This window comes from Diadema antillarum, unplaced genomic scaffold (assembly GCF_040938485.1).
Source record: "Diadema antillarum isolate AM-2024a unplaced genomic scaffold, OU_Dant_1.0 seq00000754_RagTag, whole genome shotgun sequence".
Taxonomy (NCBI): Eukaryota; Metazoa; Echinodermata; class Echinoidea; order Diadematoida; family Diadematidae; genus Diadema; species Diadema antillarum.
This window is the reverse complement of record NW_027271647.1, coordinates 707,408-726,603: the sequence shown is the minus strand read 5'-3', so window position 1 is coordinate 726,603 and position 19,196 is coordinate 707,408. Positions and strand designations below refer to the sequence as shown.

The window sequence follows — 19,196 nt, the reverse complement described above, 5'->3', positions numbered from 1 at the left end:
TTTGCATGTTTTTGATTCTGCGGAATCAGGATATTAACTACTGGAACATATGGCATGCAAAAATATTCGCGTGCTTTTATTTTCACGCCAGCGTTTGGTTGCGCGAAATGCACAAAAATTTCCACTTTTACAGTATATTACTGTTGTGATATTTCATTGATAAGAACGATGCCATCAAATTTCCATGGTGTTTAATGCCTCATTAATTCTTATCTGCATGTTTCTAATATTAGCAAGAACATACCTCTACCACACAAGATTCATGTTAAAAAAAAGGACTTACATATTAGCAAGTTGCTTCAAAATGTGATCAATAAACAAAGCATGTGTTCCTCTTGTTTTTTTTTTTCACTTCTTCACAGGAATGGCCATGTGGAAGCAGTAAAGACACTTCTGCTAGATCCCAACTGTTCACCTAACACAGAGTGAGTACAAAATAACTTGCATTATACAACCAGCATCAAAATCCTTGTAAAGATCTTTATGTCATGCAAAATGTGGTATAAAAACACACATACAGACACACACACACACAACAACAGCAACACTTTATGTGCTGGTAATCATATAATCTTGCTATTATGGCAAATTCTATCCTGTTTGAGAAACATGTGTGGGCAGTGTGCAAGGGATGAAAGTATTTTCATTTCATTTCATTTCATTTATTTCCACTTTCATAATTGGTTTACAAACTTTGCATTAAAAACAAACAGACAGACAAACAAACAAACAAAAATACATGGTGTCAAATATGATAGTGGTGGAATCATGAGAAGCACAAAGTAGGCTTATTGAAAATGATCCCTTAAGAAATATTGTGATGTAGATATATGTAATCATTTATAATCATTGGTTTGTAACTGAATTGAAACAAACACGAATGCAAAATACGATAAGATTTAGAACTTGAATCAATAAAAAACCGGATATGTGTAGATATGAAAGTATAAATTGTTTTGACAATATAAGAGTAAACAATTCAAGAATTTCTTTTATATCATAGGTAAAAATACAAAGCTGTACAAAAAATGAAGAAAGAAAGAAAGTCTGAAATATTTTTTACTGAGGGTTATGTGAACCCTTCAACATTTGCTGTGCATCTTACCCCAACAGGTCTTAATCCTGGAGCCGGGAAGCGTACTCTTCTTTCCTCTTTTTTTTTTTCGTTCTGCCTGAATGTTATAGTTGCGGTTTTATGTTTGTCTGCAATATCCTGTCTATGAAGTGATGTCGTCTTTAGCCACGGGCAGGACAAAATCTCAGAAATCTCCCGAAAATTTGGACGCGATGTATTGTTCGGTCTGGAGAGGAAACGTTAGTGGGTGGCGAGAGATCATAACGCAAATAGTTTCGACAACATTAATCTCCACAAATGACAAAATATCACCCAGCGCCTCAGAAATCCGTCCCGTTTATGTGTTCAAGCCGTTTGCAGAGTACATTTGCTGGTGCAAAATACGTCTAGTTTCTGTTAAATCTGGAAATCAACAAATGCGTTTCAGGTTCTTCTTGCGATAGGGGATACACTTCGGTCAAAATCCGGGTCCCTCCTCGGCTGCCAAGATACACTCGTAGGACGTGATTATTGGCATGAAACAATAGTCATAATTTCTGAGGGGAAGAAATAAAATAACGCTCTACACCTGTTAAGTACTTAGCAAAATGAAATGATGCTGTCGGAAAATGAGCAAGACAAAAGGAAATGTCACTGGCAATCAGCCGATGCAAACTCAGACAACATATTGAATTTGTGACAAAAAAACAAAACAGAACAAACTATAAGCTGATTCCAAATATTAGTTGTTGGGCAGCCAGCCGATCTGCCTGTCAGTAAAACTGTTCCCACGAGACTCTGTGATTCCTGTTAACTTTGTGTGTGTTCCTGTGGGATCCTCTAGGCCAAGGGTTAAAGGGATAGTTCAGACCTGGGGGGTGTTTCATAAAGCTGTTTGTAAAGTTACGAACAACTTACGAGCGACTGGTGATCAGTTCTAATGTGCTGTACTTATCAGAATTTCCATAATTCAGCACAAGAACTGATCACCAGTCGCTCGTAAGTTGTTCGTAACTTTACGAACAGCTTTATGAAACACCCCCCTGGTCTGTTGTAAGATAGGAAGAAAAAAAAATGATGGTAGCTCACCACTTTCCATTTCTTTCCTATCTGTTGTCTTCACTCCAAAAGAAAAAGAAAGAAGGTGAAAACGGCTTTGGATGTTTACATGCATTCATAAAACTAGTAATTTTATTGTGACTGCCAATAAACAATCAAGTGTGCAGTCTTAGCCATCCTTGGTAGATGGAGAATTAGTTGCTTTGTTTCAGTTCTTTTAATTCATGCAGAGTGCTAAAGCTGCAAAAGAGTGTCTTTCTCCTTGATATGAAAACGAGGGAATGTTAACTCAAAAAACCCAGGAAAAAGAATGAAAGTGATGTTGCACAGACATCCATGCTTCAATAGCAGTATGTGGTATTTTATTCAAGTTTACTACCTTATACATATTTTTCATCGTGTCTAAACAACAAATATTTGCTACTTTGTATGTGATTGGTGTGTTGCTCATAAGTTTGTCATGTATTGTTCTTGTAGAAAAAGACTTTAAATCGCATCACTTTTATCGCTTGGAATTTGCACTCTGAGCTATTGATGATGATGATACACTCATCAGTATTTCAAAAGCAGTAAATCAAGTAAAATCAAATCAAGTCAGTCAATATATACATGCATGGGCTTAGATCTAATGCCCTGGCTGTGGTTCCTTTTTCTTTCTTCTTGTTATCGCGTTATCGCGTGCGGCGTTGCCGGCCAGCTCCAGAATCTCAGCGGTCAGGTACTCGAGAACAGCAGCTAGGTACACTGGTGCACCAGCGCCTACTCTCTGGGCGTAGTTGCCTTTACGAAGGAAGCGATGAACTTTCTAGCCTGTCTGAGGAAAATATGATAAGAGTAATATCTGATAGCACTGTCAATCATAATTTTCTCTGACATTATCTTCTGTGGTTTCCTTTTGTTCTCTCTCTGTCTCAGAAACGACAGTGGGTCAGCACCGCTCCATTTCTCGGCTTTCAAGGGTCACTCGGAGGTCGTGCGGCTGCTCCTCAATCACCGAGATATTGACAAGGTACAGCTGCAAACTTTTTCCCCGGTGATATGGGATGATCAGTCTTGTCTTGTCTTTGCTGTGTTTCTCTGTTCCTTCACAGTGACGGGACAGGGACAGGACTTCATGGGGGGGGGGGGGGGGGGGGGAGGGGTGGGTTGGTATGGCTAGCAGAACCAAATGTGAATGACAAAGGGCCAAAATAAAGACAATAGAAAACAATGAGAATGAATGATATGTGTTAGCTCTACAGTTGTATTTGTCCTGTGTCTTTCAGGTATGAAATTGATGTGACTTTTTTTTTCACTTGAAATTTATGAGGTGGGCTCATTCATATATCGTCAGCTGAGAAAGACAAGGGCGTGAAGGTGTCACCATCGCCACAGAGTTAGTGGCACTTCACGCCCCTATCTTTCTCAACCAATGATATTGACAGTCATGCATTTTTTTCTACTTTTTCTAGTTTGAATGAATAATGAATAGACTTCATTATTACATGCTCCATTTACATTCTGTTCATCAATGCACTGATTTTGCTGTATACTTACTTGTACATTTGTTTATCTCTTCAAATTTCTGTTTTGGGCCCATTTTAGAAGTTTGCCAATTTAAAGTAGGAGAGAGAAGAGGAGTTGTTTTTTTATTCTCTTTTTCTTTTTCTTTCTCTTTTTATGGTGGATTTTCCATTTCCAGCTGGTTGTCAACAAGGAGGGAAGAACGCCATTACAACTTTGCGAGGAGTCAAGGCAAAATGACTGGGAAACAACCGTCAAGTTACTGAAAGAGGCAGCAAGGAAGCCGGTAAGTGATGCATTGCTACAGAGATGAGGAATTAATAGGATTAATGTTTCTGACATATGAGATTACGATGGTGCCGATTATACGTTGATTGTAACAGATTTTATTATGGTGTCAAGAGTTGATGGCGATGACAGCAAAGATGATGCTGCAAGAAATTATGTTTTTGTTGCTACTGCAGAAAAAAGTGAGGAGGATAAGGAAGATATGCTAATGATGATACCAACAAGTCATTACAGATTGTGTAGACTGCTATGAACGACACTTGTGTTGATCGTCAATAGTAGATGGATGTACATATGCTTGTCATATAGTGCAAATGATAATAATCATGTGGAGTAGTCATATTTTGTATGTTTGTGTAGAAAGCAAGAGTTATTCTCCGTAACTATTCTGTGATACATTTGTTTGAAATAGAGATTCAATCTCCACTATGTTGCAGGACAGTACATGTACAGTGTATATCATCTAATAGCATTCATGGTGGAATTTTGTCACTAATTTAACCCTTACTGTGCTGCGTTCACTAATTGGCATGCACACTGGAGTGTTTTCCTTGCCGATTGGCACAGATGTGTGGAAAATAATAATCAGTGAAAAGAGATTACCTAATCTGCCTAATTCCTGTTGTGTCACCATGGCCTTCCTGCTTCCTAAATTGAGGGACATTCTTGCTTCTTTTTAGTGGGTTTTGCTATCATTACAACTCACTCAGGTTTGGATGGAACACTGAAGGCTGATGAAAAAGCTAGGAAAATTAAAGCTAATTGTGTGGGCACATTTTAAAAGATGAATTCCTGTGTTGTTATAGGAAAATCAAGTTAGATGCAGTCAGTTATTGCTATAATTGCTTTCTTTCTTTCTTTCTTTCTTTCTTTCTTCTCCTAACCTTAAAGGTAGGGGATACCTTTTACAGACCTCCCAAAATGCAGCAAAACATTAGATATGAACCTCAGGGGACTTGCTTAGGCCACTGCTTAGAAATTTGGAAGTCAACAGTTATCTAAAATTTGAATAATGCACAAAACTCAACTACTCAGTAGTTCTGTGTGTCAGCCACACTTAAGCATTTTTGTTGCATTCTTCTGTATTTGTGATCTATAAACACAAATCTAAAACTACAAGAGCTGATGTAATAACATATAGAGTGTGTGGCAAGAATGTATATAGAAATGTTTGTAAGTGTTGATGAACTTTCTTCACAAAATATACATGATGGACACACATGCAGTACGTGGGTCTGCAAAGGTAGCCTAGCAATGTACTGGAATTTACGGTGAGCCCCGAAAACAATTCAATTCAAAATCTAACGGTCAAAAAAATGTACTAAATGTTACCTTCCACTTTCAATACTTTATGGGAGTTTCTAAAATGATGCTCTCTTCAACATACCACTGTATTTATACAGCTCTTCATTTAAGGCGTGCAAATGGGATTCCCTACCTTTAAGACTAAAAGCGCCTTGAGCATCTTTTGATGGACTGTTGCGCTATAAAAGTATACACTATTATTATTATTATTATTATTATAAACATTTGACATTTGACCTTTTGACCTCTGACCTTTGACTCTTTTACCATCCTAACGTGTATGTTCCGTTTCTCCGTATCTCTAACAGCCTCACAAGATTGACGTCCATCTGATGGACCTGGATGGGTCCCATGTGGTGTTGGATTTGAACCGTGGAAGCAATACTAGCATTGGGGACCTGGTACAGGTAGGTGCAGTATTGGCAACAGACAGCAATGTGTAAGAGGTCTAGGTACATGTATCTTTTATGGTTGGGGACATCAGACATCAGGGGGGCATTTCATGAAGGAACTTGTCGGATAAAATATCTGACAAGTCAATTATATCCGACAAGTTTTGAGAAATTCTTTAGTCTGATTGGCTGATTTTTCTGAACTTGTCGGATATAATTGACTTGTCGGACATTTTATCCGACAAGTTCCTTCATGAAATGCCCCCCTGATGTTCTTTCCTCATATTTCCTGGGGGGTGGGGAAGTATTTATTGGCCTCTTATTTTCAGACTCCAAGTCTGAAAGTGCTAAAAAAGAATGAAACATAATATATGTCATTGGAAAGATACTTGTGCTGACCATAAATTTGTGTAAAGAGATACAGTGTACAAGATCCAAAAAGAAACAAATAGATTATCGTGTGACTTTGCATTCTTTTTAACCATTTGCTAAAGACTAATATGTCTTTCAGCTGGCTTAATGTAAGACGCACGTAACTATAATTTGAAAACCCAGGACTGCATAAAAATGAAATAAGTTTTTTGATGGTATCTCGAAAAGGAAAATTTATGGTACTAATTAAGAGAGTCCTGTAAAGCTGGAGTTTCATACACCATACATTGTCTTCGTGAAACCTGGTGCTTATCAATCTATTGCCCTGTCTGTACAGAAAAAAAATCTCCTTTAATACATCTTCATTTTGCAATAGAAAACGAGAAAACATCAGTGAATGCACTCACAAATTTCGAGCTAGAACGAACCATTCTGCAGACAAATTGTAAAGCTCAAAGAAATCTTGATGCAAAGTAGTCACATTCTGTATCTGATGTTTTTGTGTTTTTTCCCGTCATCTTTCTCACTCTTCCAGCAACTCCAGCTACCGCGGGGTGGACATCACATATTTGCCGTCTGGATAGCATCGCAGAATTTGCGTAAGTTTGGTCTCTTTGTGATAAGGTATACCACTGCGTGGTATGCACTGTAAATACCTTTCAATGCATCCACTACAAATATCTGTGCTCTAAAGCAGAATTAGTATTTGTAGTTGCAAATTGTACATGTGCAGTGTTAATTGGTGGCTGAATAAAAATTACAGTTTCACACTTTGGTATTTGCCAATGCATTTCCCATACAGTAAGAACTGCTCAGAGAGCTTTTAAGTTTTAGTTATTGTCCATAGTGAAGCATAATGTACATAGATGTACTGTAGATGCCTAGCTAGATAGATAAAGGGGGGGGGGGGGGAACGGACAGATTGATAGTTGGTTTACACACATAGTTACATCCATGCATATATGACACACACTGACCTGTTACAGTTACATGCTTACATTTAGACATTTAGACATGCATGCATGATTGTACATTCGTAAAAAAAAGTTGATGATTGTCCATTTCCGCATAAGGTAGAGCAGAGCTTTAAAGGCAAATTTTCAACTGCAAACAACCCTCATTTTTGAATGCTCTCACTGTGTTCCAGTAATTGAAATCTCATTGATTTAGATATTTGAAAGTTGTCAAAAAGATCATAGTATTCTAATCCTGAGTCCTGTTTTCATATGAGGTGATTGGAAGATTCAGAACAGCTGAGAGCAGATCAGTTATTTTCAGAAACACTCTTATTTTCACATCTCTAGACTTGCAGTACACTTGCCCTCAGTTTGGGCATAACTGGGTGAGCTTATCTTCGAAACTAATTTGCAGATGGTCTATGAGGGTTTTGCAGAAATGGGCCACCTCCTTTTGCTTGTTGTAAAGACCAGACCCTTCCAACTGCTGGGTGTATCACATTGCTTAGATATGAATATTCCTCCAAGTCGTTTCACCCCTCCCATTCGCCGTTCTCATTACTTCTCATCCAGATCTGCAGATGAGACCCGAACACAAGCCGGTCCTGCACCTCAAGCAGTGGGACTCCATCATTAGACAACTCACCAACTACAACCCGGATACGGAGCGTCCTCTCCTCTACCTCAGGAGAGATGCCCTGCTCACGGTTGAGGACGAACGTGCAGTAAGTGCGAGCCGCTATCCCTCTGTTACTTGGGATTGATATAAGCCGTTATTTTTTATTTTCGCGTTGAGATCTTTTCGCAAGTGTGGAGGTCACAGACATTTTCGTGAGATGTTATTTTTTGCGACTGACACTCATGCTGTTGTTAAAGCACTATCACCCCAGCGCATGGTGACCTTTTCACATGTTGTTAAATTTGTTATCCGACTGTGATTCACGAAATTCGCGAAATTTAAACTCTCGCGAAAATAACAGCTTATACAGTCTTCATTTCTGGTGTTTCTCCTCCAGTTTTATGGATTAAGTAGCTTGCTGCAATGCTAGTAGAAAGCCACAATAAGATGTGGAACAACACAATGTTGTTGATATGTATTGAGTGATTATTACTCACAATCATGTGACCGAGACGAAAACTGACATTTCGCTTTTGTATCATTAAGATTCCCAGGTTCATCCTGTTAGTCATTCACCAAAACTTGGCTATTTTCGGTCTGTATACCATACACCATTCATGTATTAATCTAAGCCCATTATTCAATATGTGCAGAGAATATGGTTGTTGGGCTGCCAAACGTAAATGTCAAGCAAGTACCTTGGTGGTTCAAAGAACAACAACAACATATCTCAGTAATTTGGGAGAACATGAATCACATTGTGTGTGCTCTGTCGTTCCTGTTGTTGCCTAGATACGGGACCCACAGGCAATAAAGATGCTCTTTGATGAGTGCCTCCTGAACGTCCTGAAGGGGATGTATCCCTCCACGGACACCGACGCCATCACGCTGGCGGGTATCTACATGCAGATCACGTACGGCGATCATGACGCTAAGAGGCATCGTGCCGGGTTCCTTAAGTAAGTCCCAAACCTCCCAGCGCTGATGGAAAGGTCAAATTTGTTTTGTTTTGCTTTATCTGTTGTTTTTGCTGTGTTTTGCCCGTATTATGTGTATTTTGCTGTCTTATCAGTACAATGTAGCTCTTTGCATTCACATCCTGTGCTCAAGATACATGTGTAAAAATGTTTCTAGTCCATGCATTTTCAGTATGACTAATGGCTCATGTGTAACATTTGTTTCACATGTATGTGCAGAAGTGTATATTTTCAGATTCACACTTCTTTCATCAAAACTCATTCCGAGTATAGTAGAAACACTATCCATTATTCATTATGAACAATTACAGGTTTTTTTGGACCTAGGGTACAGAATAGAAAGAAAGAAAAACAAACAAACAAAAAACAAGAGATTGTTTTTTTCTATGCATTTGCCATTTTACTGATAATTGATGTATTGGCACTGCTCTTCATTCTAATCCCGTACATCCTTTATTCCTCATCTTGAATCGCAGTAATATCAACCTGAGGCATTTCATCCCTGGCATCAAGCTCGAGGCCAAGGGTCAGGGGTCAAGGGGCATCAACTGGGCACAGAAGATCGTCAACGAGCACCGGAACGTCACACAGAAGGGAATACGAGACGTCACGGTGAGGGTTGCATAATTTGATGTGGTCTATAGCAGACCCACTATAGTCTAGACCAGGAAGCCTTTTCATAAAAAACCTTGCCATAATAATTGCAATGTGGAATGATTATTACAGTTACCATGGCAATAAACAGAAATGTCTCCATTTAAGTGGTTGATTCGTGACTACCACCATGGAGACAGCCAGTTGGAAACATAGCCAAGCGTTATGAAGAAAATTGCACAAGCCGTATAATTATTGTTTCTATGCAGATTCCCCCTGACTCCCCTTTTTTGTGTGTGATCCACACCTTCTGGGACAGTAGAACTTTGTACAAAATGGCTTTATGGAGTTTTCCAGAAGTATGGTGTATCCAGAAACTCATAAAGTACATTTGTGATTTAATCACTCTGTCAGATATAAATTCTGCCAATGTCGTCACTACCAGCAATAATTTGTTTTTTTGAGTTGTAGAAATTTGTTTTAATATATTGCCTTTAGATTTTAGGAGCAAATTACTCTTTATTGGTTTAATCGATTGGATTATTCACTGCTGCTAGTACTTCAGTGCATCAGGAGTGATGCCTTTCTTGTGTAATTGATTTCCTTGACTCTTATCTTCTCATAGTATTGTTATATTTGACATTGCATTCTGGCAAAGATTATTCTTTCTTTTCTTTTTAATGCTAAAATCGGGGAATTCTTATCTCTGCAGAAGCTTCAAATGATGTACTTGGATCTCTGCCGGTCTTTCCCGGTCTATGGGTCGGCGTTCTTCTTCGGTTCAGCCCAGCTCGGTGGGAGTCGGAGAGGTCAGGGAGGGTCGCAGAGGTCGCCTGCTGTCTTTGTAGGGGTCAACTCAAGAGGGATACATCTTATCAATGCAATAAGCAAGGTATAAATGTCTACTTTGGTCTGTCGATGATATAGATTTGGAAATTGTGACGAGAGAAAGTGTTTAGTTTTCCTTGGAACTGCTGAATGGTAAGGAACATGAGGGGAAATTCCCTCCAAGTTATATGGTCTTGCAAACAAGTTTTGCTCAATAGATTGGCCATGTTATGTAATACTACCTCTCCTAACAAACAGAACAATGTCAAAAGAGACTCAACTGAATGGAACCAGATGAAATAAAGTGAAACAAATTACAGCAAATGAAAGTAAAGGAAGATTCTCATTCCATTGTAATAATGTGCAAAAATAGGATCATGTAATTGTGACTGATTTTAGTAAGTGCAATGGGAAGGTGTATTATTTCAGATGAAAGGGTATAATTGTTTTTTTGTTTTTTTTTTGGTACCCTTAAACTACACATTTATGGAATTGTGATTTCTACTAGCCAGAGAATAGCTATGATATCTGATGATTGAATGACATAACAATGAGTGGACGCACGAACAAGTCAAATAAAATCGAGGGCATATCTTTGCATCCATCTTCCACAGACCATGATCCTGAGTGTGGGCTACAAGCAGGGGCTGACGTGGGAGGTGTCCAGTGACATGCTAACTCTCACGCTGCTCATACAGGATGGCAATGGGTACAGGACGCTCCCTGTGAAGACAAAACAGGTACAAATACCCCCCTCTCCTACCAGTCCCTCCCCCCCCCCAAAAAAAAAAAAGAAAAAGAAAGAAGATGAAAAAAATACATATATATATTTGGACAGGCAGTTATAGAAAAAGAAACCCCTTACTAATCTAATTTGCATGTGTTGTAAAGAGTGATAGTCACCACTTCATGATAACATGTGAAACTTTAAGCTTTCACATGTGAAACTTCATAATGTTAGATCCTTCTTTGTGTTTGTCCTATTGTAATGACATTGAAACTGTCTCTCTCTTCTTTTTTTTTTTTTTTTTGAGGGGGGGGGGTTATTTTACTCCGTTCATCGAAGAGAACTCGATGTAAATTGTGCTTTATGCTTAGGCTTATGGGAAGATATTGAGTTCATGCTCATACTTGCCAACTAATAAGATTTTATCAGATTCAGTAAGATTTTTTACGGTATAAATAGCAAAATCAGATTTTCTGTCAGAGAAATCAGATTTTTAAAAAATATTTAAATATACCTTTCATGTGTATTTTCTGAAGATTTGACTGAAAGTAAGATATTTAACTTCAGTTTGCATATAAAATAAGATTTTTGCAATCCACGAGTAAGATATTTCATCTTGAAATGTTGGCAGGTATGCATGCTTAGAATGCTTGGGTAGAAATCAGCTGAAGACGATGCTGTGTGATTGTTTTGTGCACAGGTATGAAGACGATTGAGTCCCTCTTGTAGACTGTGTGTAGAGAATATAATCACACGTGAAATTTCTCCAATCCTTCCTCTCTTCCAGGCGGCGATCATCAGCAACCTTGCCAACAAGCTGTCGGGCCGGCTCGCCGCTGAGGACCAGCCATCAACGAGCAGGGCTAACAGCCTACAGAGGCACTGAGGCAGCCAGGTCGTGGTAGCAGGCATGTAACAAGACTCTCCATGGCAGAATTGGATTCCAGCTTCCCTGTTTCCAAAGTGTCTATATTCATGCTGATGTGTCCAAAAGAAAAAGGAGCTTTCCATAGACCACTTCTGTCCGTGGGACACTTGTGCATGACTTTCGTTTGCTGTGAGGAACGTTCGCTGCTTCCTAGCAGAAACTGCATACGAATGCTCTCTTTGCTGAAGATTATTTTTCGTCTAGCCTCGTGAGCTGTGGACTGAGACTCCTGATTTTGTCCTCTTCACTTCTTTCCCGACCCAGCCACGCAGATGATCTCGTTAATAACAAGGGATGGAGATTGTGAAGTGCTTATATGAAAGCAAGGACCTTGTAATCTGCAATGAACCAACCAATGGCACCATAGTTTATTTGTGATGCATTAACAACCGTAACACATGCCATGGGAAAATTTTGCAGCTGCTGATTAAGGGCCTGACTCTATATGCTAACCACTGTTTAACTGTGGTAGTAATAATGCTCTGGACCAGGATATTAGTTGCGGCACGAAGATGCTGTCTGTGTACTATCTACATGTACCTCATAGTCCCCTGCATCTGCATGTGATGTAGCAGTAGATAACAGCTTTTTTGCATGTGAACACAGCAAGATGAATGATTTCCAAGGGGATCTAGCATGGCCATCTGTGGTATTTACTTCCCCTTGCCATAAGGCGTGCTGACAAGGGCCGCAAAATGTGTTCACACGTGGTAGAATCAAAATTATTTTTATTGGAAGCCATCAAGAAAATGAAAAAAAGAATAGGATAGGCCAATTACACAAATTGTCTTGTTGTTTAAGGGTGTTTACAAAATTTTCATCAGCATAAAAATGATATTAGTTACAGAAATTTCCTTCATAATATTCTAGAGTCAGTATCAATGATATTGGAGCTTATATTTTTGATGGTTTTGAAGCATCTCCTTTGCAGTCACTTCCAATGGAAGACTAATTACTTAAAACAGATTCTTTCCCATTCCTTATCAGTGTGATAACCAGCAGATGGGCTCTTATATTATGTTTTCCCCTGCCATACCAGTTACGTGATTTATTGATATAACTATATAAGTCCTAATATTTGTCAATGTTTTCTTTAATGAACATGTGCTGCGTATTCACTCTGGTAAAAGAGCATTGAAACATCACCTATTTTAAACTGTAGCAAAGTTTAGGACGATGAAAATCCTTTTGCAAGATATTTACAAGATTTTTTTTTATCAGGAATAACGGTATCCATGTAGTTGGTAGATCATATTTTCACTATTGAACATCTCCCTCACTTTTCCTAGTCTGTTAGAAAGCAAAAATATATCTCCCCCCCCCCATGATGTTCATAGGTGAAATTCTTTGCATATTTCCTAATAGATACCAGTAAATGTAGACTACGTTATGTGAAGAACTCTTACACTACTACGCTTGACTCTTATTACCTCAAGGACCTGGCCAATACTGGTATATATACAAATAGTATTAAGTCGGCTTTTGCGCTGTTCTATCGTCGCTTTGCTAGAGTGTGTGAGAGAAAGAATTGAGAGAAATAGTGAGTGAGAGAGAGATACACAAACCGACAAAGAGTTGGACTGTCGCCGTAAGGCATTTCACATTTTGTCAGTATCAGTACTCAGAAAGTCAATCGTTCTCGTTCGCATTGGTATTGTATTTTATTTTTTGCGTGTGTGTGTGTATGTGTTGATGTTATCTCTTTGGGGTGGGTCATGAGGCAAATTGAAAGTGAGCACTCGAGGTTCTTGGCCTCTTGCTCGCATTCCGGTGGGGTGTTCCTTTCCACACCGTGACTCACGTCCGTACCCCCAGATCGAAGATCTGATGAAAGAAAAAGGCCCCTACTGTGCATCGACTGTTAATGTGGACTGTATCTCGCACCCCCTTGGCTACAATTTTCAGTCGTCGGCTTGGAGCTTTTGCCTCCGTGCGACCTGTTTAGATGTGTCACCACTTTAAGGCAGAGAACTAAGGAAATGAAACAAAGAAAAAGACATGTTAGATATTATGATTATGTTTATTTCTTTGTTTTGGCAAAGTTCTGTAATGTACTAGCTTAATAGATGAAATGGAAAGATAGAAAAATGACTTGCAATAAAATGTATGCAAAAGTGCCATGATATTTCAAAGAGAGATCAGTGCTGTAGAGATGTGTCCATATTCAGTGAAACACTCACATTTGGCATCAGGAAGTTTTGTGTCGACTTTCTGGTCCAAACAATAGACATTCGCTTATAAATATAGTGGAATAAATGTGATTTGCTGACGGTGATAGTCCTTAGTCCTTACTAGCATTGAAGTTCAACATAGCTCAACTTGTGATTGGTCTTTTCAGAACAGGGACAGAAAAAGTGGTTCATTATAGTTTGTAAGAAATCAAAGATGAAAAAAAAGGGAAGAAATGGTTGCAACGATTTTCCGTTTTCCTTTGCTTGACAGAAGGAAGGATATCTAACAGTGTCATGTGATGAGAGTTTGAACAGATCTCTGTATATTTTGCAATACATTATTTGATGGTGGTATGTAGAAGGAAAGAAGAGAGCTAATTTTACATGTGTCTGTATATATTTGCAATGTATGATATATTTATGAATTTAGCAATAGTACTAGTCGTAGAAGTAGGGGAAAAAAATGTAGCTAGTTACTCACATTGGCTGGGTGAAATGATTGCAGTCGAGGCTGAACTTTGTTTTTCTTCAAATCGTTCTAAACAACTCTGCGGCAGTGCATGCTCTTGTGCTAGTTTCCGATGTAAATTTCTTGCGAAAGTTCGAACAGTTAGTGACGTGATGTGAGACACTCTGCGTCCTGGGCAGGTGCTCTGGCAATTCGCAATAAGCGCCAAATAGATTTTAAAAAACCATGTATCAAGAGTGATGACACTATTTTTTTACCCAGCATCAAAACAACAGCTTGCAACCACGTGGTCATAAAATTTGAGAAACTGTTGGCATAGACAGTTCCATTCTATCTCAGAACTGATGTGGCATCTACCACTCAGATCAAACTGTTAACGATATGGAGCTTCATTCTTGTGTTTTCTGTGTTCCTTACTGCATAGCCTTTTGTGTTCTGTTTTTGCTTTTGGTTGTCTTTCTTTTTTTTTCCAGCAAACTCTTTGAGTTTGAGTTTATTTTGATCATACACTGGTATAGAAGTCTGCTTTCAGCTGGACAGCTGTTTTTCAGCAAGGTCGTGTTTTACATTTATCAACAGGATACATACACAATTGAAAACTGTATTTTAGATGCTTGTATGCATTGACATATCCCCGCCACCCCCAAACTGCTTCCAGCTTGTTTTATTAGAATATTGTGCAGCATGATGTACATTTTCCACCTTCACTCTCAAGCCCCGGTTCAATATCGTTATCATCAAATCGTGAAACACTCATGTGTGTTGATGATTTGCTGAAGAAAGGAACTTATTTTATTCTATGTGTATTTGTACTTGTGATGGTTGAGAATTGGTATTGCGAAATTTATGTTACATTTTCTGGTTGTTGTGGTTTTTTTTTACAGAAATCCTTGTGCGAGTGTAAATGTGCCATACTGAACTTTTGGGTTGGAGAATGTTTTGATTCTCACATTAATTTGAGACAATCACTTCTATCTATATTCAATAGATCAACTCATAATGAATGTATTCAACTTTAGGACCATTATATAGCTTGATGTATTACAAATTTCAGAAATTCTTGACACATTTTTTTTTCCCTAGTGGAATTTATGGAGGCTCGATCAAAACACAGTGTATTTCTGTATTAATGGTTTCTTCTTTCAGTCATAATACTTTGTAGGGATATGACTCAGCTGTGACAGTATGCTGCTTGTTTTGAATAGTTCTAAAGAGGGAATTCCACTCTGAGAAATCTTTGGAAATATTTTTTTTTTTTTCAGTTGATGCAAATAATTTTGAGTTGTCCCCAAATTCAAATCAACTTTATTTCACTGATGGTCCGAATATATTCCCACGCAGTGAGAATGGCAGTTCTTCCTGTTAACAAGTCCCCTCTCGTATCCTTACGGGAATGATAGTTGCCTTTCACTGAAGAATAATGAGACATGCACACTGCACAATGTCAGCTTCTTCATATGTCCGTGGCAAGGTGATTTCTAAGGTTAAAATCTCATTTTCAGCTTGTTCCTATGCGTAAAAAAGAAAAAAAACCAACATATTTTCGTGAGAAGCTAGCACCTATGGAATTGGACAGCAAACTGTCTGAGCTTGTGACTGTCCAATGCTGAAATTAATCTCTGAATTTTTGTGTTGTGTGCTGTTAATGCCTACAACATCTCCTAGTCAGTTTGTGACAAATAGAATATCCTTTTAGAATGCATGATTTTGTGGAAATCATGTGCAGTGATGGAATTACTAGTAGTTCATTCCTGCAGATGTAATATCTGGATTTAAGTTGGTCATTAATTGCTTTCTTAATCACTGTATTAATGCAATACCATTTGAGAGATAATTATAGTTTGAAAGTAAACTGTTTTGAATGTATATTTATTTATTTATTTATTTATTCTATAACCCCTCTCCCTGTTATATTGTTTTTATAAAATGCAGACTCACTCTTTGCCAAATGAACTACTTTTTTGTTTTGTTAAATTTTCTTTGTTTTATTTTTTTCATGTCAAGGTGTTTAAGATTTCTGGGAAAAAGGAGACTAATTTGGTACTCCTCCTACATTGCACATATTATTTGCTGTTACATTTTACCCAGTATGCAGTATTTTAACTCCAGTTGAATGGGGTCATCAGAAAAAAAAAAAAAATGGAGGGTGTGTTTTGCTAGTGGTGTGTTTTGCAATACTGCCATCTACAGTCATCCATATCTGAGTCTTTTTATGAGCTGTTGTTGTGAAAACAATATCCTTTGTTTGATGTCATACAACTGTCATAGACTTTGTTAATTTGAGTAATTTGAGAGTTGCCAAGTTGATGGTTGATGGAATTATTTGCAATTAAGATTTTATGTCTCTGCCCAGAAGGTAACGAGAGGTGTACATCTTCTTCTTTAGAAAAACGAAAAAAAATATTAGACTTATGTACTACTTGAAAGAACTTGTGATATGTCTCCTGAATGTTGCAAGGATGAAATGACCAGGGTGTGTGTATATATGATTCTTATTTTGGATAAAGTAATCGAGGAATAAAGTGAAAAGGGAGGTGCTCCTTGTTTTGCTCTTTTAGTAGCGCTTTTTACATGGAAATCTGTCTTGCTCCCTGTGGTAATTATTCATTTCTCCTTTGTATGAATGTGTTGAATGATGACAATCTGATATATCATATAAAAAACAAACAAACTAGAAGCACTTGGAAAATGCAAACCCTAGCATTGGCCAAAATGTGAGTAATGTTAGAGAACTATAAACACATCCTGACAAAAATGCCGAATCTAGATCATGATCCGAATCACCACTAAACTGTAATCAGATGTTTGCTTCTTTTACCACATTAGACCCATCAACAACAACAAAACCCAAAACAGACAAGAATCACTGGAAACCAATGTTAAATCATACAGTCTTATTGCTAACAGACACACAAACAAACAAACAAATAAACAAACATGCAAACACAGGCAAAAACGACCTCCTTGACAGAGGTAACAATGATGTGGTATTGCTCCTAATTATGTCTTCAGGAGCACTTACTTGTGATCGATCATGAACTCATATCAAAAAGTATGATTTTCACAAGCTGTCTGAGTAGATGACAGTGTTTGGTACGGTAATTGATAAAAGTGATATATTTGGACCAAAAGTGGATTTGCTAGTTTAGAATGAGAAGGGTCCTGCTACAACATTTTTTTAAATTGCTTTTTGAGTTTTGTTGATATTTTCACTGCTTTGCCCTTGTAGATATTGAATAATCTTGTCATGCTCCATTCAATGTGTGTTGGGAGTGTGCCTAGAGTCATTGTGAATTTATGTATGGTATGGGTGTTGGTGTGTTCATGTGTGTGTGTGTGTGTGTGTGTGTGTGTGTGTGTGTGTGTGTGTGTGTGTGTGTGTGTGTGTGTGTGTGTGTGTGCATGTGTAGAGTATGAATTAATGTAGTGAGTAGTTTATGAATTAGTGAATTAATTTGTATATTGTTAATATAAAAGAGAAAGAAAAATGAAAGATTGACAAAAACAACAACAAAAACGTAAGCCTGTGTACGGGCAGCGAAGACTCCCCTTCACCTCCCTGGTATGGGTATATAGGTGTTGGGTGTGTTTTTTTAGTAGAGGATGTATGGGTGTGCGTATGTGTGTTCATAGTATGTTTATACAGGGTATACGTATGTATCAATATGTTTTTCTGAAGGCTATATAAATATGTTTGTTTGTGTTTAGATGTTCCTGTCTGTGCTTGACTGTTTCCATATAAAATCTTCTCTGTTGCATTTGTGGCTCCTTCAAAGTATGAAAGTGATCACAACTGTTATTGCCATTTTATATTTCACAATTATACACTGTTACCCAGTCATAGAAAGTTGTGTTTAAGCACTACAACAGAGAACTGAAGCCTTGAATAAAAGTAAAATAAGTCAATCCGTCAATCACTCCCAATGATATAGCAAAAAAAAAAAAAAAAAATACATTTAATGTCTTGCTTTCAATTATGGAATGTGATATATTGTAGTACATTGTCTGTCAATATGTTACATGTCTGGAAGTATATCAAAGAAGCAGAGATATCAGAGAATAGATCCACTTCAAATTTGAATGCTTGCATACAGAAGTACAATTTTAAGAATGGAAAACCATTTGGAATATACACTAGATAAGTTACAAAGTAAGATGATGAGGTTTATTCTCTAATTCATTACATGCAGAGACTGCAAGCAACAACACTAACGTTAATTATAGACCTACATTTTATGGCAGCTGTTGATATAGAAACATAATACAGGAACACAAAAAATAGAAACCCAGAAATTCAGAAGGGGCAACGGTTTGAAAAGGGATGACATGAATAAATGATTATCGTGCAAAATGACTCAAATCACGACTTTGGCTTCATGAATTCTTAAGATCTTCTAAATGGTCTATTATTATATCAGGGGTCCAAGATAAGGGACCGGTGCGGTACCTGTGTAGCATGCATTTATAATGCAAGCGACTTTGAAGATTCCCGCTTCTGCGCATGTGCCTGATCCCTAACAACGCGACGATACGGTAAATACCGATTCTGTTACGACGGACGCGTCGCGCGTCCGTCGGCGATCGAACAAACTAAAATACTATGAAATTGTCGACACGCACGGAAATTGTATCATCACCGTACGCGCAGTTTTGGTTAATTTTTTGGACAAATTTTCTTTATTCCTGACATTCTTCATTGGGTAAGTTCTATGTATATGTTCTAGAGCATGATTATGATAATAATCTCTCGCTGCATTCTTACTTTTGTTGATTTGGGGCGTTTTTGTGATGCCCAGCTATTTAGAATTTATAGTAAATCTTACGATCGTGACAACTACCGCTGCTGCACACCGTGTTTCCACGCCACCTCTGGCAGCTCTGTGTCCCGCTGGAGCCGGGGATTGAGGGTACTAAGCGTCCGTCTCCACACGATCGTGTTCTGTAAGCGCAGCTC

The 19,196-nt window shown here is 38.1% G+C and overlaps 1 protein-coding gene across 1 annotated transcript in view; it reads left to right on the top strand.

Moving 5' to 3' along the window:
- Nucleotides 1-11,896, top strand: part of LOC139738568 (krev interaction trapped protein 1-like) — a 54,499-nt gene extending 42,603 nt beyond the window's left edge. Inside the window, exons 5-15 of the mRNA XM_071649188.1 lie at nucleotides 363-425; nucleotides 3,029-3,122; nucleotides 3,795-3,902; nucleotides 5,518-5,616; nucleotides 6,509-6,572; nucleotides 7,503-7,654; nucleotides 8,341-8,507; nucleotides 9,002-9,137; nucleotides 9,832-10,011; nucleotides 10,562-10,687; nucleotides 11,462-11,896. Of these exons, the coding sequence (XP_071505289.1) occupies nucleotides 363-425; nucleotides 3,029-3,122; nucleotides 3,795-3,902; nucleotides 5,518-5,616; nucleotides 6,509-6,572; nucleotides 7,503-7,654; nucleotides 8,341-8,507; nucleotides 9,002-9,137; nucleotides 9,832-10,011; nucleotides 10,562-10,687; nucleotides 11,462-11,560 (1,288 nt within the window). The 3' untranslated portion in view covers nucleotides 11,561-11,896. The remainder of the gene's footprint in view (nucleotides 1-362; nucleotides 426-3,028; nucleotides 3,123-3,794; nucleotides 3,903-5,517; nucleotides 5,617-6,508; nucleotides 6,573-7,502; nucleotides 7,655-8,340; nucleotides 8,508-9,001; nucleotides 9,138-9,831; nucleotides 10,012-10,561; nucleotides 10,688-11,461) is intronic.
- Nucleotides 11,897-19,196: the final 7,300 nt, after the last annotated feature.